The sequence below is a fragment of the Suricata suricatta genome, chromosome 16 (assembly GCF_006229205.1).
Source record: "Suricata suricatta isolate VVHF042 chromosome 16, meerkat_22Aug2017_6uvM2_HiC, whole genome shotgun sequence".
NCBI classification, from domain to species: Eukaryota; Metazoa; Chordata; class Mammalia; order Carnivora; family Herpestidae; genus Suricata; species Suricata suricatta.
The window spans coordinates 11,434,118-11,455,638 of NC_043715.1; the positions used below are offsets into that span (position 1 = coordinate 11,434,118).

At 48.7% G+C, this 21,521-nt stretch overlaps 3 protein-coding genes across 4 annotated transcripts in view; 1 reads left to right on the top strand and 2 right to left on the bottom strand.

Moving 5' to 3' along the window:
• Positions 1-15,236, bottom strand: part of ZFP1 (ZFP1 zinc finger protein) — a 50,194-nt gene extending 34,958 nt beyond the window's left edge. The window contains exons 1-2 of one of the 2 annotated variants that reach the window (XM_029924866.1): positions 14,958-15,236; positions 10,060-10,196 (exon numbers count right to left, since the gene is read on the bottom strand). The gene's annotated coding sequence lies outside the window, so the exon portion shown is untranslated. Of the gene's footprint in view, positions 1-10,059; positions 10,197-14,144; positions 14,467-14,957 lie in introns of those variants that run through there. The other variant, XM_029924865.1, reaches the window with a different exon arrangement.
• LDHD (lactate dehydrogenase D) lies at positions 12,771-17,655 on the top strand. Its single transcript, XM_029924870.1, has 11 exons — positions 12,771-12,878; positions 13,593-13,705; positions 13,917-14,058; positions 14,266-14,407; positions 14,544-14,703; positions 14,984-15,183; positions 15,277-15,405; positions 15,481-15,608; positions 16,198-16,288; positions 16,373-16,484; positions 16,565-17,655. The coding sequence occupies exons 1-11, from the start codon at positions 12,804-12,806 to the stop codon at positions 16,728-16,730; spliced, it is 1,458 nt and encodes a 485-aa protein (XP_029780730.1). The 5' UTR covers positions 12,771-12,803; the 3' UTR covers positions 16,731-17,655.
• A 2,363-nt stretch (positions 17,656-20,018) lies between these two features.
• Positions 20,019-21,521, bottom strand: part of ZNRF1 (zinc and ring finger 1) — a 99,228-nt gene continuing 97,725 nt past the window's right edge. Inside the window, exon 5 of the mRNA XM_029925010.1 lies at positions 20,019-21,017. The gene's annotated coding sequence lies outside the window, so the exon portion shown is untranslated. The remainder of the gene's footprint in view (positions 21,018-21,521) is intronic.

Genomic DNA, 21,521 nt, shown 5'->3' on the forward strand with positions numbered 1-21,521 from the left:
AGAGAGAGAGAGGAAGGAAGGAAGGAAGAAAGGAAGGAGGGAAGAAGAAGGAAAGGGCAAAATGGAATGTTTTTTATATTCTTTTTTGGGTGAGAAGATATGACACCCAAGTCAGGTATCAAAAAGGAAATAATTGACAAATTCAACCACAGAGAATTAAATTCTGAAAAAAAGATGCTTTAAGCAAAGTTAAAGACAAGTAAACTGGAAAAAAATATGTGGTACATGTGTAAAAGAATAATGAATTTAATTTGTAAATTCTTACAAGTTAATTGAACCACAATAAGAAAAATAAGGATATGAATGGCCAGTGAAAGAGGAAGCACATAGAACAATAAATTTATCAAAAACCATTTCTCTTGGGGAGCCTGGGTGTCTCAGTTAGTTAAGTATCCGACTCTTGATTTCAGCTCAGGTCATGATCTGAAGTCACAGTTCCTGAGTTTGAGCCCCGCACTAGGGCTCCATGCTTTTAGGGCAGAGGCTGCTTGGGGATTCTCTCCCTCTCCCCCTTTCTCTGCTCCTCCCCCATCCTTGTGTGCGCTCTCTCTCTTTCTCTCTCAAAAATAAATAAAACTTTAAAATTGTTTCTCTTTACTAAAAATCGGTATTATAATGTATGTAATATCCCTTGGCCCTATAAGTTTGGCTAATATTTAAAACAGTAATGATACCCAAAGTTAGAATAACTTGAAAAAATACAAAAACAATTTTTTTAATGTTTATTTATTTTTGGGAGAGAGAGACAGACAGATAGAACATGAGCAGGGGAGGGGCAGAGAGAGAGGGAGACACAGAATCCCAAGCAGCCCCAGGCTCTGAGCTGTCAGCACAGAGCCCAATGAGGGGCTCAAACCCACAACTGTGAGATCATGACCTGAGCTGAAGTCAGACATTTGACTGACTGAGCCACCTGGGCGTCCCCGGACAAATATTTTTATACAATTCTGGTAGGATTGTAATATGTTAAAATCTTTCTGTAGGCCTCACTGAATCAAAATTAAAAATTTTTACATTATCATAATCCTTAATTGTGTCCAAGTACGCACATACAAGCATGTCCTCACATTGTAGTTTATATTTGCAAAACATTGGAAACAAGCTAAACATATTTCAATAGATGTAAGTAAAATAAATTGTAGTGATATCTCAATAGAATTTGGAAGGCACTGAAAATGATAATGTGCACTGACTACATGGGGAGGTGTCTAATACATTGAGAAATAAAGAAATGTAGAGCACACAAGAGTATGTAGACTGTGATACTATTTTTTTGTAAAAATTATGCATGTTTTGAAAAGACTAAGTACTGGAATGTACAAAAGCAGGAAGATCCCCCCCCATACACACACACAAAATAAATTCTACTGTAGCCTTATGCTTAACACACAGAAGGCTGCCGTGTGTGGACTGCTTCTGAGGATCCTGAAAAATTCAAAATCATATTATTTTCTATTAATTTCCTCTTAGGAATAAAGGACAAGCACAGAGAATGTTTTTGAAAAACACACTGCATATTTTAATTTAAATATTGCTTATAATTTTTGTTTGACTTTCCACTGAGGTTTCACGGAGTACTGGCTTCTCAGTCCATTACCACGTGTACCCTACAGGTCACTGGGTCTCCTTCCAAGTGTGTTGTAATATCTACTTCTGTCCTACAGGCACCGGCACCAACATTAAGTGCAGGCTTGGATGGCATTGCTAGAGGATGTAAAGGGATTTTTGTTTATAGTAATCTCTACACCCAACGTGGGTCTCGAATTTATAACCATGAGATGAAGAGTCGCATGCTCTATCAACTGAGCCAGCCAGGTGTCCCAGATGTAAATGGATTTTAACGTAAAAATAGTAATAATAAAGTGGAGCCCAAAGAGGTGCCTGGGTGGCTCAGTCAGCTGAGCGTCTGACTCTTGATTTCAGCTTAAGTCATGATCCTAGGGACCAGGAATCAAACTCTGGATCGAGCCCCTTGTCCAGCTCCTTCATGAGAACTGAGCACTGATTGCTGAGCTTGGAGCTTGTTTAAGATTCTCTTTCCCTCTCTCTCTGCCCCTCCCAGGCCCACACTCACTATCTCTCTCTCTTTCGAATTAAAAAAATAAAAGAAAGTGGAGCACATAAATAATAGTGTGGTTTGTTCATAGACGTTAACAAAACAAGTTTTAATTTTTATTAACTCACTCAAATGACATTACCATGGGGCAGAGATCATATATCACAACACATGACCTTATCAATGAACTTTTATATTCTGTTATATTAAAATCCATTGGTCTTTCTTGCATTTTGGATCATTTATTCAGGCATGATTTTGTAACATCATGCCTTGGCCATTTGAAAAATAACTGGCTGGGGGCACCAGGGTGGCTCAGTCGGTTAAGAGTCCGGCTTTGGCTCAGGTCATGATTTCGCAGTTCAAGGGTTTGAGCCCCACGTCAGGCTCTGTGCTGGCAGCTAGCTCAGACCCTGGAGCCTCTTTCAGACTCTGTGTCTCCCTCTCTCTCTGACCCTCCCCTGTTCCTGCTGTCTCTCTCTGTCTCTCAAAAATAAATTAAAAATATTAAAAAAAGAAACATAACTGGCTGACCTAGGCATGAAGATCTTTTAAGGGTTAACACATTTTATTACATAGTATCAGAGGACCACCCTAATTTCACCACTGGTCTCATCAGAAAAGCTTTAAGCATTGGGATGCAGGTATAAGTTTTTGCCAAAATTCTAATTTTCACCTGAAAGCTCATTTTTCCCTTGGGCAATAAATACAGTCAGTTGTTTTCCTTGAAGTGACAGCTCACTTCATTCATGTTTCAGGAAATGTCTGCCAAACACCCAGCCTTCCTTTGAGTGTCAGCCAATCAAGTAAAAATGGTGTTCCATGAGAAATGCCGCTAGTGCAGCTCACCACTCAAGTGACTGCACAAGTGATTTTTCTGGAGGCAACCGTCATGCTCCTGGGGGCAGCAGAAACACTGCAGACCTCCCGTTTCATCAGAGGGTTAGAATGACACAAAGTTTGAGACTTAACACTATTAAATTGTTACTGCTCCATGAAGGTCATTTTTAGGTGAAACTAGCACTTCTCTGTAATTGCATGAGAACACAAAAGGCAATGATGGCCAGTTCAGTTCGGTGCCACTCTCCGGAATCCTGCTGGGTCACCAGCAGGTCCCCCTTCTCCTCCAACTGCTTTTGTACCATCAGAGCGAATGTCAGTTCAATGAAATAGGAAAATAATAATGTCTAAGTATTGTTATTAAGATAACCTTGACCTGGATCTCTTGCGAATGTCTTGAAGACCCCAGGAGTCTGCAGACTACATTTACAGCACAATCTTTGTGTGCCATTATCACACCTAAAAAAAAAATTAACATTGTTTCCTTAACAGTATTCAAATATCCAGCTGGTGTTCATATTTCCAAATTCTTTTCATAAACATCACATATTTCTTCAGATTGTTAAAACTCAAGATCCAAATGAGTCCATGTCCTAAGATTGGTGTCTTTTAATACATAGGTTTCTTCCCCTCTGTGTATTTTTTTATATGTTGAAAACACTGTGTTATTCTGAAGAATTTCCACATTCAGATTTCTGCCCCATCACCTTAGAGTTTAATTGTCGACTTTCTGTTCCTTCATCTGGACTTCAAACCTGAGAAGGTCAATGTTTAAGAAGAAATTTTGGCCCACAATTAACAGCGTTTCCCTACTCCTTGCCAGGTCTTAAAATGATTCTTTTTCTAAGGGACTGAGTGACAGTTTCAGTTCCTCCACCAGGTGTCTTGATTTTCTACTCCTTGATTCAGCATTCCTGCAATCAAGGTTTATCAAACACTTGTGAAGGCACAGCTGTGAGTGACACCCCAGCAGTCCCTCCGTTTGTGAGCTTATATATTCCAGTTGGGGGGCAGGCAGCAAACAAAAAGTAAAATAAGAAGTGTGTCAGATGGTGTCCACCACGAGTGGGTGGTAATCAGGAGTGCCCCAGTGGGGTGCGTTTTGGAACAGACTGGCTAGAGACGGCTTGACCAAGCAGGTGAGGGTTGAGCCAAGACTCACAATCAGATGCTAGGCTCCCTAATCATAATTCAGAGACTCTACAATCCGACTCCTTACCGGCAGATGTCCGTGGCAACTTCCAGTGGCTGACAACACCATTTCATCTGGTTTCCTTTCACCCCAGCAAGTCGGCCTGCCTCCCTCTTTCATACCCGAGAGGATGGAAGAGGGTGATAGCTGATCACAGCGCTTAGAGTCTGGGGGCTCCGAGAAGTGGCTTTCCATCTATTTGTCTCATGGCAAAGTGGGAAGCTTGCAAAAAATTCTCCCGAATGGAGCAAAGTGAGTACTTCATGCTTTTGTTCCTTAATTTTATTTTATTCTTATTATTTTATTATTTTTAAATAGTTTATTGTCAAATTGGTTTCCATACAACACCCAGTGCTCTTCCCCACAAGTGCCCTCCTCCATCACCACCACCTCTTTCCCCTCCTCCCCTTTCCCCTTCAACTCTCAATTCAATTCGTTTTCACTATTCAATAATCTCTCAAGTTTTGCGTCCCTCTCTCTACCCAACTCTCCCTCTTCCCCTCCCCCTCGTCCTCCATTAGGTTTCTCCTATTCTCCTGTTAGACCTATGAGTGCAAATGTTCCTTAATTTTAAACATAAGTTAACCGCAAGGGAACAGCCTGAACCTGGCAAAATCCAGTTATCTTACTGAGCATCTGACAAGTCTGTCATTCTCCCTGATGAGTGACGGATTCCTCACATGGCTAATGGCTAGGCGAGGTTCCATCCAAGGATCCCTGGGGCAGACAGGGACTGCTTCATTCTCTTTGCCTTTCCAGGACTATGCTTAGTATAGGTGAAGAATAAAAGAATGACAGGGGCAAGAACTTATGATGTGTGTGACACAAATGTGATAGGACCCTCCAATTCTGTGGTCCTGTCCACCTGAGGGCATCGGGTGCTGCTTATGCATCCCGAATCTTGCAGCGTTACCCAGCTTTTCAGCTCTGTCCACCTGAGCGGGACAAGAGGTACCCCGTGTCCTGCATCAGAGGGAGCTCCCTCTTCAGGCCATTTCTCCTCCTGGCCGGGTCTTACGACTGCAAAAAAGTCCCAGTCGTTCTGGGTAAGTTCTGCTCTCTAGTACTGGATGCATTATTTTCATATGGAAAGTAGAGATACTTTCATATGGGTCAGAAAGATACGGGTATGAGCACTATTGGGCAGAGTGTTATTACAAAATTAAACAATTGAATCAAAGATTTCCATTTTTCATGAGTAGATCCAGAAAGAGAATGGATCAGGAGATCTACTGGTCCAGACACCTCTGTTGACAAATGGAAAGACTAAATCCCAGAACTTCTGGCCTCTGGAACTGTGAGAAATACAGGTTTGTGGTCATTAATGGATTCAGCAGCTCTAATGGACTAAGATAGGCTCTTCTTAGCTGAGATACTTGCTTTGATTTTTCTTGTTTTTGATGATTTTGACAGTTTTGAGTTCTAGTCAGGTATTTTGTAGAATCTCCACTATTGGCATTTGTTTGGTGTTTTTCTCATGGTTAGACAGCAGGTATGCATTCTGGGGAGGAAATGCTCAGAGGTAAAGGGGTAAAGGAGCATTTTCATCATATCATATCAAGGGTACGGTGTCAATTTCCTAAGGTTGTCATTAAAAAGTACCACAAACTGGCTGAAAGCAACATAAATTTGTTCTCTTATAGTTCTGGAGCCTGAAAATCTGAAATCAAGGTGTTGGCAAGGCCATGCCACATCTGAAGCCTCTGGAAAAATCCTTCCTTGTTTCTATCTCAGTGGTTTCCCTAGCTTCCTTGGTGTGCCGCTGCATTGTCACATGACATTCTCAGCTCTGGTCTCTTTGTCTCCTCCTCTTCTTTCAACACCAGTCATTGGATTAAGGGCCAACCCTATTCCAGAATCACTTCATCTTGACTAATTACATCTGCAATGACCCAATTTCCAAATCAAGTCAAATTCTGAGGTCTTGAGAAGGACAGGAATTTTGGGAAGATACTTTTTTAAAATTTTTAAACATTTATTCAGTTTTGAGAGACAAAGAGAGACGGAGTACAAGTGGGGGAGAGGCAGAGAGACAGGGAGACACAGAACCTGAACCAGGCTCCAGGCTCTGAGCTGTCAGCACAGAGCCTGATGAGGGGCTTGAACTCACAAACCATGAGATCGTGACCTGAACTGAAGTCAGCCACTTAACCAATGGAGCCACCCAGGCGCCCCTGGAAGGATACTCTTGAACCCAGCACAGGTACACGCTACCAACATGATTTATGGCTGCTGATGTTGACCTTGGCCATTTGGCTAAAGTAGTGTTTGTCAGATCTCTCCCCTGTAAAGTGACTCCTTTTCTTTGCAATTTCCATACTGTCATTATGAATAGCTCACATTTAAGGAGTGGGAAGTTATGCTCCCTGTCTTTAGTGTAAGTTACCTACATAACTTACATGGAATTCTTCTGCACAGAGGACCTGATTCTTCTCCCCACTTATTAATGTATTCCACCAGTCCAGTATATATGTATGGTTGTATCTGAATTCTTAGTTCATGCTCCTCTACATGTGTGCAGTTCCTTTTGCCATTAGTCTTACAAACTCCATTCCCAAAGTCACTTAGCTCAGCGCTTCTTTCTCCCACCCTCTTCAGTGAGGTTGCTTCCCACATTTAGAAAGATAACAGTTAGACTATCTTGTCACAGTCTGCATTCCTTCTGGGGATCTTCCAACCCCCTAAATGTGTTTTAAAAAATCTGTTGGTGATAAACTATTGGGACCTCATCAAAATAAAAAGCTTCTGCACAGCGAAGGAAACAATCAGCAAAACGAAAAGGCAACCAACAGCATGGGAGAAGATATTTGCAAATGACATATCAAATAAAGGATAAATCTATAAAGAACTTATTGAACTCAACACCCAGAAAACAAATAATCCAGTGAAGAAATGGACAAAAGATATGAATAGACACTTCCCCAAAGAAGACATCCAGATGGCCAACCAACACATGAGAAAATGCTCAATACCATTCATCATTGGGGAAATGCAAATCAAAACCACAATGAGACACCACCTCACACCTGTCAGAATGGCTAACATTATCAGCTAAGGCAGCAGCAGATGTTGGCAATGATGCAGAGAAAGAGAAGCCCTTTTGCACTGCTGGTGGAAATGCAAACTGGTGCAGCCACTCTGGAAAACAGTATGGAGGTTCCTCAAAAAATGAAAAATAGAACTACCCTATGACCCAGCAATTGTACTACTACGTATTTAATGAAGGGATACAGGTACGCTGTTTTGAAGGGGCACATGCACCCTGGCGTTTATAGCAGCACTATAGACAGCAGCCAAAGTATGGAAAGAGCCCAAATGTCCATCAATGGATGAATGGATAAAGAAGATGTGGTATATGTATATACAATGGAGTATTACTCGGCAATCAAAAAGAATGAAATCTTGCCATTTGCAACTACATGGATGGAACTAGAGGGTATTATGCTAAGTGAAATTAGTCAGAGAAAGACAAATATATGACTTCACTCATGAGGACTTTAAGATACAAAACAGATGAACATAAGGGAAGGGAAGCAAAATTAATATAAAAACAGGGAGGGGGATGAAACATAAGAGACTCTTAAATGTGGAGAACCAACAGAGGGTTACTAGAGGGGTTGTGGGAGGGAGGATGGGCTAAATGGGTAAGTGGCATTAAGGAATCTACTTCTGAAATCATTGTTCACTATATGCTAACTAACTTGGATGTAAATTAAAAAAAAGAAATAAAAAAAAGAAAAAATACGACTGAGGACAGTTGCAAAAAAAAATTTGTGGTAAGGTTTACTCTTGGTGTTGTAAAGCTCTGTAGGTTTTGAACATTGCTTAAAGTCATGTATCCACCATGACAGTAGCATCCAGAATAGTTTACCGCCCTAAAAATCCCTTGTGGCTCATTTACTCATTACCCGCAGCTCTAAGCCCTGGCAACCACTGGTCTTTTTGCTGCCTCCTTCGTTTTATTTTTTCTAGAATGTTGCATAGTTGGAATCATATAGCATGCAGCCTTTTCAGACTGATTTCTTTCACTTGGCAATATGTATTTAAGATTCTTCCATGTCTTTTTGTGATGTGATAGTTCCTTTCTTTTTTTGTAGCTGACAAATAGTCCCTTGTATTGATGGACTATGGTTGGCTTACCCATCCACCTTTGGATGGATATCTTGGTTGTTTCTAGTTTGGGGAGATTATGAATAAAGCTGCTATAAACATTCATGTGTAGACTTCTGTGGGGACATAAATTTTCAACTCAATTGGGTAAGTATTTCGGAATATGATTGCTGGATCATATGGTAAGTCTATGTTTAGCTCTGTAAGAAATTGTCAAACTGTCTTCCAAAGTGACTGTGCCATTTTGCGTTCCCACCAGCAATGGATGAGAATTCCTGATGCTCTGTGGCCTTATAAGCATTTGATGGATGTTTTTTTGGATTTTAGTCATTCTAATAGGTGTGTAGTGGCATGTTGTTGTTTTAACTTGCAATTCTGTGATGAGAGGTGATGTTCAGCAGTTTTTCATATGCTTATTTTCCATCTATATGTCTTCTTAGGTGAAATGTCAGTTCATATCTTTTGTCTATTTTTAATTTTTTTAAAACATTTTTTCATTTTTGAGAGACAGAGACAGAGCATGAGCAGGGAAGTGGCAGAGAGAGTGGAAGACACAGAATCTGAGGGAGGTTCCAGGTTCTGAACTGTCAGCACAGGGCCTGATTCAGGGCTTGAACTCACAACCCATGACACTATGTCCTCAGATGAAGTTGGTCGCTTAACTGACTGAGCCACTTGGGCACCCCTGCCTATTTTTTAATCACATTTTTTGTTTTCTTATTGTTGAGTTTTAAAAGCACATCTAACACCCAAATCTCAGGTCCTAAATACTACTATTCTCCACTAAAATGAACCAGAAGTCCTTGGAAAAGTGGTTGTTTACTGGTCTGGTCAGGGGAAAGATGAGATGAGCCTGGAGCATCTATCTAACAGTAGTAGAAAGGAAGACAGTGCGTAAAAAAAGGTGCGGGCTGGTCTTAAGGACAGAGAAACCTATATGACAGAGGTCTCCAGTGGCCAAAGCCGAACTGAGCAACAAAATAATGACAGTATTGGATTATAACCTATGGAATAAAATAAATATCCATTAGTCCATATTGGTAATATACAAATAAGTAAGCAAATAAATAAGGTAAAATAGATGGCTCCTTATTAGAGAATAATTCTAATTAAATAATTTAGAAGGAATAAAGGAAGTAGAAAATCACCAGTAGAACACACAATAACCACCACCGCAACTATTGCAGGCAAGATCCACCAATGGGTGCTAAAGATAGTGGATGAAAGTGAGGCAAAACAGGATATTTGCACAGTCTTAAAGTATCTACCCCAATATATTCATTCATTCAAAAGAGAAAAATCGTAACTTCACCGTGCAGAAACCCCACAGACATGACCTAAACCAAGTGATCAAGGTTAATGTCACTGCTAATGAGACCTACTGACATCTGAAACTGCTGATATGATATATATATTGGGAAGGGCAAATCACTTCTATGGTATTCTTGCCAAAAATGCATGACCTCAATCTACTCACAAGAATACATCAGACGACCCAAATTGAAGAACATTCAATAAAACAACTGATCGGTACTCCTCAAAATGTCGAGGTCAGGAAGACATGGGAAGACTAAAGAACTGTCGCAGATTATAGGAGACAGAGGAGCCGAGTCAACTAGATGCAGTGTGAGATGATGAGTACACCCTGGACCAAGCAAAACTCACCGCAAACAAGAGGACTAGCGGAAGAACAAGGGAAACCAAATTTTTAGTTTGGTAATGTGCCGATTCTCTAACTGTCTCGATGTAAACATCAGTGAAAATCAGGTTAAGGGTATACAAGAACCCCCCCATACTATTTTTGCAACTTTTCTGTAAGTCTAAAATTATTTCAGAAGTTAAAAATAATTTTGAGCCTCACCTTGTATCTGTTAATTATATAAAATATCTTCCTCTACTAGCACGATGGTTGAATAGATGCATCTCCAGGATGGTGCCTCCATTGTACCTCCCAAAGGTCATTCTACCCATTGCTCTGTGAGGTCAGCGCCCTCTGACCTGACCAAAAAAATAAAGAAAGAAAATGGGTTGTTTGGCCTTAGATGGTGTTATGTGGTATACTATGATGGGGAGGGGGGTCACTCAGTGAGCCTTCAGGCAATAGTGCTGGCTGAGGCCATGCAGACAGGAAGCGGCAAACCCATACCCATAATATGTGTTGGGGGGATTTCAGTTGAGACAAACTGCTCCCCTTTCAGAGGGGAAGATGTCCAATGTAATCGGCTTGTTACCAAGTGGCTGGCTGGTCTCCCAGAGGAGTATGTGTGGGATTCAGTGTTACAGTAGGGTGAACACTTGGTGGTAGCAGTAGCCAGACTGGCCTTAGTGAGTGGGTGCCATGCGGGTGGGTCCATGATTCTCGTCTATCCCCACTGCCATTTGTGCCAGCACTGGCGTGGTCACTGATAGAGGTTGGCCAACAACAACTGGCAAAATCAGGCTGCATACTTCGTTCGGTCTTTTTCATGGCAGATGCTCACTGGTGGGTTTTACCATGTGACAGATAGGTGACTTTTGGTGCTTACTCCTAGTGATCCATCTACATGCCTCTTCCCCAAATCTCTTAGGCTCTGATTTCCCGTCTTTCTCCGCATAGACCTTTGACCACACAACCAAGCCATTCACCATTGCCCATGAGCCTATGTTTATTTTTCTCCTGGGTCACTTTTCTTTTTATAAAAGGGGCTGATCAGGTGCATGATCTGGAGCTCTGCCAAATGGAAGGACTTCAGAGTTACCCCTAAGTGGAGCTGTAGTGCAGCATTGGCCCACTGTGAGCTTACACCCTTGTATTGAGCCAGCCCATTCATGAGTCAAGCTTGAACTTTTCCCTTTTCTATAAGCTGGTCCTAAAGGTTTCCCCTTATGGCCATAGGTGTGAGTTGAGGGAAAGGTACTAGACAAGCAATGGTGGGTGACATGGAGACCCATGTGACAGCCACCTACCCACACAGCTTACTTTGCCCTCTGGCCATGCTTATGTCCAATTTTGTCTGTTCCCCTTTTGTCTAGTGATGGGTTGTTTTGGACCTGCCTGACTTTATGACTTAGTGAGTCTGATAGAATAAAGCTCATGATGGCTAGCTCCGACTGGCCACGTGACCGCTTGATATCTTGTGGCTACACCACCATCTTAACCAGGACCTAGCAGTGGGCCAGGGGCACTTTTTTGAATAGTGTATTGCTTTCTGTTGCAAATGTAGGGATCTAAATGTAGATTAAATGTAGATTTAAATGTAGGGATCCCCCAAACCTTAGGGATCTACCCTGTGGTTCTTTTAGAGTTCATTACAAACTCTCCTTGGCATCTCTCCTACAACCACAGATGCCCCCAGTACCATTAGCTGTGTACTGGAGGCTAACAGAACATTTCATTCGTACAGAAAGTTGTACTCGACAGCATGTCTTGATCTAACAACTTGCATGAAACACAGAGACTAGAGAAATATATTAAACACTATCACATGGATGCAGTCATCCAAATACAGAATGTGGAAAATTCTATAGAACAAGTGACCCAGTCTCCTTAACAAATAAGAGTCATGGTGGGGGGTGGGGAGGGGGAAACTGCTAGAGATTAAAAGGGATTTATGAGCCATGTTAACCAAATGCGTTGTGTGGACTTTCACTGGATCTTGATTTGAACTACCTAACTGTAAAAGAGACCTTTTTTTGAGACAAGCCAGTTAAGCAGCACATTGAGAGTGGAAATGCGATTTCATTCAAACGTGGCTGGGGAGAAGGACCCAAGTAGGAGTTTGTATTCATGATTCAATTGAGAAGAAAAACAAAGCTGGAAATAGCTTTATCTTAGTAATGTTAGCAACATGCTTCTCCAAATTTGCTGTGGAAGGAAAACCGAGCTTGGAAGAGCTTCAAGAGCAGCAGCCACATCGCTGCAGGGTGGCTAGGAAATCCACCCAGTGGGAGGGTGGAGATGAAAGGACAGCTGTCTTATCCTTCACGTAGCTGGTGAACTACTGTGCATCCTTAGCTCTCCTCTTCCAGGGAGCCTCCATGGCTTGCCTCACTGCCCTACTTCATCCCATCCCCAAAGGACCTCCCTGCACCTCCCTCCTCATGGCCCTGCTGGAAGCCTCCTCTAATGTGACACTGACTGAGACGTGCAGACTTGCAGGGTAAGGGAAATGGAGGGTGTGTGTCAAGGCCCTCTGCTCGGCTGGGAGGGGACTGGGTGGGGGCGGCAGGGAGTGGATACAGGAACCCCAACGGAAGCTGGAACTCAGAGGCCAAAGAGGAGACTGGAAAGAAGTAGGGTTGATGGAGAGGTCAGCAGGAACCAGCAGGACCTTTAAGACCATGGCAAGGAGTCTGCCTTTGCTGGAAAGTCCAAGGAAAGCCAAAGCAAAGCTTTAAGCCAGAGAGAGGTTGCTGTCCTCGCCTGCTTTGTTTGTGTCAGGTAAGCCTCACCTCGGCTTTGGAAGCACTGACCGGTGCCTGCAACCATACCTGACTCAGCAAGGTCTGGCAGGGCCACCTTAAGGCCGGACCACCTTAAGCAGTCCCACCCCCTGCACAGCCATAGGGCTGGGGTGGCCTCAGTGTCCACGCCCACCACTCCGCCACTACGGCTGCTGCCCTGCTATGGCCGGTCTGCTCCGGGCTGCTGCGACTTGGGGACTGTTCCCCTGGAGGAGCTACTGCTCCAGGGGGATGCAGGTAGGTGGGGGGAAGCCTGCTACGGGTGGAGGGGTCCAGATTCCAGGTTTATACCAGGCTCCGTGCTGCGCCACCACCCTGTGATCTTGAGCGGAGGAAAACTGGGTTCACCCTGTGCCAAAGGTCGGAGTTGAGTGAGATGGGCCGGAGCCCCCACAGCTGCCACAGGTGGAAAGGCTTGTGGGCTCCAGGGCTCCCTCTTTGGGGCCCACAAACATACAGACACATCGAAAATAATGCCCCGGTTTGGGGGGAGGTGAGGACCGTGTGGGCTTGGGGCTTTCCCTTCCCGTCCTTCCTTTATCAAGCTCCATGTCCACTGGTGTGTCTTGGGCAGTTTCGGAGGAAGGGTAGGCATTAGTAACCTTTCCAAGCCACAGCAGGGCTGACTACGTTCTGGAACCCTGTGATGTTCCTTTTTGTAGAGTGAATCTGGTTCCTATTTTTACCCAGGTGGTTTTTTCCCAAGTGAAACATTGAGCCTGATGGTTCTGTTTGGAAAGGGACATTCCTGTGGAGGGGGTTTGCTTCCAGGGGGCCCACTCACCAGGACTAGCTGAGCTGACCCTGGTGTCAGTGGGGGATGGGTTGGGGGAGGGGACAGGAGGCCAGAGGTGCTGGCAGCCCCTCTTCCACTCAGGGACTGCCACAGGGGCAGGGTTGTGGGCCCAGGTGTCTGTGAGTGACTCTTGGTCGTGTGTGTCTTCCCTGCAGGGCGAGCTCAGCAAGGGCTTTGTGGAGGCTCTGAAGGCAGTTGTGGGGAGCCCCCATGTGTCCACTGCTGCCGCCGTCCGTGAGCAGCATGGTCACGACGAGTCCATGCACAGGTGTGGGGGCCCCGGCCTGGGAGTGAGAGTCCTGGGCTGTCTTCTCCCCAACCCACCTGTTTCGGGGGGCTCTGCCATTCTCTACCTCGTCTCCACACCCAGCCCTCTCCCACTGTGCAGCCTTGGGCCCTGTGATACCTCCCAGCTCCTTGGATGTGAGCAGGACCAGAGGGTACCACACTCCCCGAAATTGCTGAGGGTCTTGTTCTAGGTGCCAACCTCCAGATGCCGTGGTGTGGCCCCAGAACGTGGAGCAGGTCAGCCGCCTGGCAGCCCTGTGCTACAGCCAAGGAGTGCCGATCATCCCATTTGGCACTGGCACTGGGCTTGAGGGTGGAGTCTGTGCGGTGCAGGTATGCAGGCCCCCTCCCCCCAGCCCTGCCTGGGCCCTGGCTCTCTCCCCCTCATCACCTCTGTGGCTGCCTCCAGCCTGCCTTACCTGCCATCCCCGGGCTCTGGTCTGGCTGCCAGGAAGTCAACCTCGAGATGGGGTCCTGTGGAACGTGACCTGGGTCCCAGAAGACCAAGGTTGACTGGCCCTTTGGCCCACCTTCTGCCAGGGTGGTGTCTGCATCAACCTGACCCACATGGACAAAATCCTGGAGCTGAATCTGGAAGACTTCTCTGTGGTGGTGGAGCCAGGCGTCACCCACAAAACTCTCAACACCCATCTGCGGGACAGTGGTCTCTGGTTTCCTGTGGGTAGGCTGAAACTTAAAGCCCTTTCCCTGGGCCCTGAGGGCTCCCTGGTGGCAGGGCTGTTTCTGGGGCTTGAGGGGACTCCTCTGTCCCCGAGTGCCTGCCCGAGGCTGCCTTCTGCCTGCACTTTGTCCTCCAGACCCAGGTGCCGACGCCTCTCTCTGTGGCATGGTGGCCACCGGGGCCTCGGGCACCAACGCCGTGCGCTATGGCACCATGCGGGAGAACGTGCTGAACCTGGAGGTGGTGCTGCCTGGCGGCCAGCTGCTTCATACTGCCGGCCTCGGACGTCATTTCCGGTTAGCGTTCTCTGCGCATGGCAGTGAGGGCTCCTGGATCGGTGGGCCAGGCTTTTGAGGGGTCTGAAACTCCTGTGGCATAGGCCAGAGTAGAAGGTTTCCTGCACCGGGCCAATTCGGGCTGTGTGAAGGAACATCTGCCTTGCGGGCAGGCTGGGCTGGCTCTGTACCGGGCAGGGGCGTGGGGGACAGTGCTGGGCTCCCAGACCAGGCTTGTGGCCGGAAACCCATCATCTCACGGCCTGGGCACTCACCTGCCTCGTGTGTCCCCACGGTCCAGGAAGAGCGCAGCTGGCTACAACCTCACAGGGCTCTTTGTGGGCTCCGAGGGGACACTAGGACTCATCACAGCTGCCACTCTGCGTCTGCATCCTGCCCCTGAGGCCACAGTGGTTGCCACCTGTGCATTCCCCAGTGTCCAGGCAGCCGTAGACAGCACTGTTCACATCCTCCAGGCTGCAGTGCCTGTGGCCCGCATTGGTGAGCCGGGACTGAGCCATCTGGGTAGGCTCTCTGGAAGAGGTCTCCCTGGAATTCAGGGCTTCACCTCACCTGCCCTCTCCTTGGCCCCAGAGTTTTTGGATGACGTCACAATGGACACCTGCAACAGGCACAGCCAGCTGAACTGCTCCGTGGCGCCCACACTCTTCCTTGAGTTCCATGGTTCGAAGCAGACACTGGCCGAGCAGCTACAGCGGGCAGGTGTGCTGGGGTGCTGTGGGGCGTGGGGCACGGGCTGCCCCTGAGCAACCTGCCAACCTCCCCCGCCCCCCGCAGAGGAAATCACCCAGCACAATGGAGCCTTCCGCTTCTCCTCTGCCAAGGAGGCTGAGGAGCGCAGCCGGCTCTGGGCAGCACGGCACAATGCCTGGTACGCAATCCTGGCCCTGCGGCCAGGCTGCAAGGTGAGCTGGGCTGGGGTGGAGCACCAGTTGGAGCACCCTGTGCTCGCCCACCACCAGCTGTCCAGAGCAGCAGGCTGAGACCCACAGGGGCAGAGCTGTCCCAACCTGGCGCTACTCAGACACGGTCCAGCAAGAAAGTAGTTGTCTGCCAAACCCTCCGGAGGGAACCCCTGTCCTGAGCAGGGCCCTGGGCACGGGCACAGAGAGGGCGCTTTTAGGGCTTGTGAGCATGGAGGAGAGGCCGCCTGGAGAAAGATGATAAAGTGGAAGGTGTCACCCGACAGCAAGGGGAGACTGGGAGTGAGAGCACAGGCTAGGCAGCGTGGGCTGCCGGGGGTCCTGCATATGGGCCAGGCAGGGAGCCAGGGGGGACTGTGAAAGCCTCTGCAGGCAGGGCGCAGAGCCCCCTCTGGCGAGCTGTCCAGGTGTACAGGCCTAGAGAAAAGCAGCTAGTTTTTGTGGGTGAGCCCAAGACTCCTCTGACCTGTTCTTAGCCTTGACCACAATGACCTCTTACCTCTGGGCCAGTAGAGGGTTGGCGGGAAGAGGGGGGTTGGGGGAAGAACCTCACAAACCTACTCCGACCTAGGGCTATTCCACCGATGTGTGCGTGCCCATCTCCCGGCTGCCAGAGATCCTGGTGCAGACCAAGGAGGACCTGAAGGCCCAGGGATTCACAGGTCCGCATGCCCACTGCTGGAGCGCTGTGGGAGTGGGTAGTGGGAGGGCTGGCCGGGCAGCTGCTCTGTCCTCTGGGCCCCCAGGAGCCATCCTTGGACACGTGGGTGATGGCAATTTCCACTGCATCCTGCTGGTGGATCCAGAGGACCGTGAGGAGCTCCAGAGGGTCAAGGCCTTTACAGAACAGCTGGGCAGGTGAGAGCAAAGCCCAGGGAGGGCGGCTTGGAGGTGGTGGGAGGAGCACCTGCTGAGAATCTCTTCACTGTCCCCCCCAGGCGGGCACTGGCACTCCATGGCACGTGTACCGGGGAACATGGCATTGGGTTGGGCAAGCGCCAGCTGCTACAGGAGGAGGTGGGTGCCGTGGGCATGGAGACCATGCGGCAGCTGAAGGCCATGCTGGATCCCCGAGGCCTCATGAACCCAGGCAAGGTGCTGTGAGGGCCTGCAAGCACTTGGCCCACAAGCCCCAGACAGTGGAACTTCATGTTCTGGAACCTTTCGTCTTGTCACGGAACAGTCCTGCCTCTGCCGAGACCGGCCTGCCTTCCCCTTGGTCTGAGCCTCCTTGCTACTGGGGGTCAGCTCCCTTAGCCTGACTCCATCTGCCTGTTGACAGGAACACTCCTTTCCTGGCGTGGGAAGGGACCTCCCACTCCAGGGTGATAGGCTTCCCTGGGCCCCTAAAGCAAACCAGAGCCCCATTTGCAGCAGTCTGGAGACATGCAGGCAGCACGTATGAGTGCCCTCCTGTGCCTGCCCCCCTCCCCCCTCCTTTAGGTTCTCCGTCCTGTGGCCAATGATATCCTCGTCCCTAGCCTGTCCTCGGACTTACTGCAGCCTGGGGAGGGGATGGTGATTAGACTACAGGTCACTTCCCAACTGCTGTTTGTGAGAAGCCTAGAGCCCAAGGATTTGTCCATGGCTAACATGAGCCTGGACTGGGCCCAAGTACATTCTGAACATGTTCTTCAAGCGGCTGATGCCAATCAATGGAAATGAAAGTGAAATTATTCTGCTTGTATCACATTTCTCTATGGTGTGATGTGTTAGATTGCTAGCCCCAGTCAGGATCTGCCCACTCTGGGGATCCCTGGTCAGACCACTAGGTTCATGTACTTCAGTTGCTCCCAAGCCCACAAGAGGGCGCCCACTACCATAGCATCTGCTCTGGGGAGAGGCACCCAGGACTACCCTCTGTCCAGGGCTCTCTGCCCTGGGTACCCCTACCTCCCAAGGATGAGGTGGGGGGAGGCTTGGTGTCCTGGAAGCCAAGCTCTAAATCCCATCCCAGGAGCCTATCATGCGGGCCCATCTCCCTCACCCCCTTGGCCTTGGTCTCTGAATAAAGGTGGTGGTAAGCAAAGCATGGAAACCAGTGGGACCCTCCATCTCACCTCACTCCTACTCTCCACAGCCACTACTAAACTTCCCTGCCTCCGCCCCCAGGACCTCTCCCACGTTTCCCCATCAGCTGTCCAGGCCCTGGGCAGAGGGCACCCTTCTGGGACTTCTCAGCCCAGCATGGTTTTTGGAAGCCCCTCCTCACTGGACTGAGCCCAGTTTGTTCCAGTGACATTTCTAGCCCTGGGTTGTGAGCGGTCACTGTGCCAACAGGTGGTGTGGAGGCATGCCTCACTGCCTCTCCCCCAACCACCCCAGTACACGGACAATCTGAGTGTTAGCTGCATGCCTTCTGGACAAACTGCTCTCTAGGAGCCCCCTCCTCCACCAACGGACTGCCTCATCCCCAAGCCCAGGGGAGGAGCCTGCAATGGAGACTCCCCCCTTACTGGGCACAGATCTACTTGTGGTGAGAGAACGAGCAGTGTTCACTGAAATACCAGCCCCTGAAGATTCAACTATTTTGCCTTGTTTGTGTACTTTCTGAGAAGCCATCTGGAATGGAGTTACACATTTCTTGACATCATTTACCTGCAGAACTCAGCATCTATCTCCTAAGCATAAGGACCCTCTAAAAACCTCAACACCGTTTAACTGGCTCTTAGGTGGTCTAGTAAGGTGTTCCTGCCCAGGAAGTCCCCTGAAGTGTGCTGGGCCCTTAGCAGAGAGAGGGGGTGGAAGACACCTCCAGGGTCCGGCTGATTCCCTACCCTCCCAGAAAGACAGAGCTGCCAGGAGGGAGAGTGGCAGAGACCAGTCCTACCTGGGCCTCAGGGGCTAGCCTGGTCCTCCCCCGCCAGAGGGGCCTGCAATCCGGGTGATTTCTGCAGGCCAGTGCAGCCAGCAGAGGGCTGCCGTGTGCTGGGTGGGGGTGGAAGTCGCTGGGGGTGGGGACAGGCACCAGCCTGGGAGCCTGGAATGGCGCCTGGCGGCGTGGGCTCCAGCCTGCCCCACTGGGTCACGACCGCTTGGCTCACCCAGGGCGCTGCCAAGGCCACGGGACCTAAGCCACCAGGGTGGTCATAAAGGCCACTGCCTGCAGGCCCCAGGGGGCAGGCAAGGAGATCTTCGGGCCGGCTTTGCTGGAGGAATTAAATTTAGAACAGGGAGACACAGTTGCCAGGCAGAAGCAGTAGGTGCTGTGAAGAGAACAGTGCTCTTTGCGATGACAGAACTATGAGGGAGTCTGCCACTCATGCGCCAGGGGCTTCTGGGTACATTTTCTGATCCTCACGGTCACCTCCCAGCTGTGTGACTTTGTCCCCAATCACATGCGATTGAATCAGAAGTTTAGAAGAACAAAGTTGTTTCTCTAAGATCATTCTGCCCAACAGAAGAGCCCACATGCAGAGTTTCGAGCTCATGCTCTTGCCACCATGGTGAGTCGGTCCCCGGGGTCCCCACTGTGATGCTAAGGCCCAGGTGCAGACTCACAAACTCTTCTGTGGCATTTCTCTGAACATGCCGTGTGTGCCTCTGCCTTGGTTCCCGTTTGTCCCCAGGCCTGCAAAGCACCCACACAGAGAAGGTGGTTTAGACAGCAGCTGACCAAAGAGGCCGGCAGACCAGGGCCCTGGTGGGGTTGGAGAGCCCACGGAGCCCATGAGAAGCCTGAGGAGTGTTGGAGCAGGGAGGCTTGGGGACATCTCCCTCCGGAGCTTTCCTTCGCAGGCTCTGCAGGAGACTCTGGAATGCCGCTCCAGGAGCCTGTCTGGCCTGGGGACAGAGGCCTGGTCTGCGCCACCACCCCCTGCCCTGAGCTTCCCGCCCAGCTTTAGGTGTGCCAACTCTTGTGAGCCCTGAGTGGCTGGTTCTAGTTCAAGGGCTCTGAGCTGGCTTGGCCCCAAAGCAGGGCCTCTTTCTGGGCCTCAATGAAGCATGCCCATGAGTCAGCATGGAGATGCAGATGGAGCAACAGGCAGGGCAGGACAGGACGTGGGATGGGGAGCTAAGGATGTAGGAAGGCCGGGCGGGGGGAAGAGGACTGGGCTAATACCTGGAGGAATCCGTATCCTTGCAGCCTCCATGGGCTGCAGGATCTTTGCCCTTGCAGATCTTTCCTGAAGAGTTCTGTCACAGCCACACCACCGGTGATGGCAGATTGATTCCATGAGACTTGGGAGGGTTAGTAAATCTGAAGGACTCGGATGTGACCTGCCAGGTACCCCACCCAGGCATGACCGTTCTGAGGCCCACTCCACATTCCTGTACCACCAAGGAGCGGCCCGGAGGAAGGCTACGGAGGAAGGTGAGCGAGCAGCCTTCCAACCCCATTTCCTGATGGTGTAACAATTACCTCAGTAAAATAAAGTCACACAGTGCATCTTTTATTAGACATTTTAATACCATATCAAAACACCTTTACTAATGAAGAAAGCTTTTTCCCCCAAGCTTTGAACATTTTTAAACATTTTATAAGGTTTTTTTTTTTGTATTTTAATATATAAATACAGAAACCTATCTTGCATGGGCTGATGCCACGTGTGAACATCAATGGCTAAAATGTTCTCAAACAGAGTGCCTGAAAACAGGGGTAACTGTACATATTCCTCTAATAAGTCTTTTGTCTGTTTACGTTTTCTGGAAAAAAAATCCACAAGGGTCTAAGAAAAATGTTCAGGCGTTTTTGCAGGACACTTGTGATTATTAAATCCTCTGAACTGACCAGAACCAGGACGGGAGAGAGGAAGAGGAAAAGAGAAAGGAGAGGAGAAGGTCCTTGACGGGTTGGTTTTTTTTTTTTGGCAATAAAGTTACATATCAGGGTCCCAGGGGGAGAAAAGTGCAAAACCAAGCCAGAAGAATGGAGGAAAAAAAACCAAACAAACCCAAAAAAACACCCAAGGCAGAGCGGTTGTTGCTAGAAAGGGCCACTGGGGGCGCCGGGCAAGGGAGAAGGCCGTGTGCCTGCTCCGGGGCCGTCGGGGCGCGTGGCCCTGCTGGGTCCTGTCACTGAGTGGGTGCTAGCTGGGCAGCGGACAGCAATCTGTAAACATCACGAGGGAAAACACCAGTCGACACTAGACTTTTTTTTTTTTTATAATTTTTTTTTTTTTTGTAAACACTTTATAGACAGACCCACAACGCCTTTCAAAGGTGATAAAGAAAATGCCCTTTCCCTCCTGGGATGAGGGGTGAAGGGAAGGATGGCGGTGATTCTTTCTTCTCTCAAACTCGCTCTCATCCATTTGGTGTCCTCAGGGAGAAAGGGAGAACCATTCTCTGGAAGTCAGTGCAGAAGGGGTGCCCTGTTCCCACGGGTGTCCCCAGCTCAGCTCTGCCCGTGTCCGACGCCTCCTCTCGGGAACGGGGGCTGGCTGGTCCCTGTGTGGATCGTAACACGTAAGTGGCACTGCGTTGGCCGGGGCGGGCCGCGTGCATCCCGCCGAGGCAGGCCGGGGGCTCCTGGTTCCGCTTCGGGGCCGAGGCCAGACGTCCTGCTGGGGTTTGGACTCCCGCTCCGGCGCCGGCCCAGTCCCTCCACCTCACTCTCACCCTTGCCTTTTCCTCTCCCCGCGTCCTCGGTTTTTGAGGGGAAGGTAAAAAGAGCAAATGTCCCTGATTTGTCTGACACCATCAGCTGTTCTGGGAGTTTACTTGGAATAAATAAAATGAACCTAATGAAGAACAAAGGAAGACAAAACAAACAAAAACGAGAGAGAGACAGAGAGAGAGAGATAGAGAGAGAGAGAGGGAAGAAAAGAGGCCCCAAACCTCTGGATGTAAGATGAGGTGGAGTCAGGATTTTGGTTTCTCTAGGGGTTTTATCTGTTTGCCAAAAAAAAAAGAAAGTGCCAGCCCAGAACTCGCAAGGGACAGGTGCGACAG

Excerpts from the sequence above, each read along its gene's own strand:
- LDHD (XM_029924870.1), top strand. The coding sequence starts at position 12,804 with ATGGCCGGTCTGCTCCGGGCTGCTGCGACTTGGGGACTGTTCCCCTGG. Across the intron at positions 14,059-14,265 it reads GTGGAGTCTGTGCGGTGCAG|GGTGGTGTCTGCATCAACCT; the intron begins GTATGCAGGCCC and ends ACCTTCTGCCAG. Across the intron at positions 16,289-16,372 it reads GAAGGCCCAGGGATTCACAG|GAGCCATCCTTGGACACGTG; the intron begins GTCCGCATGCCC and ends CTGGGCCCCCAG.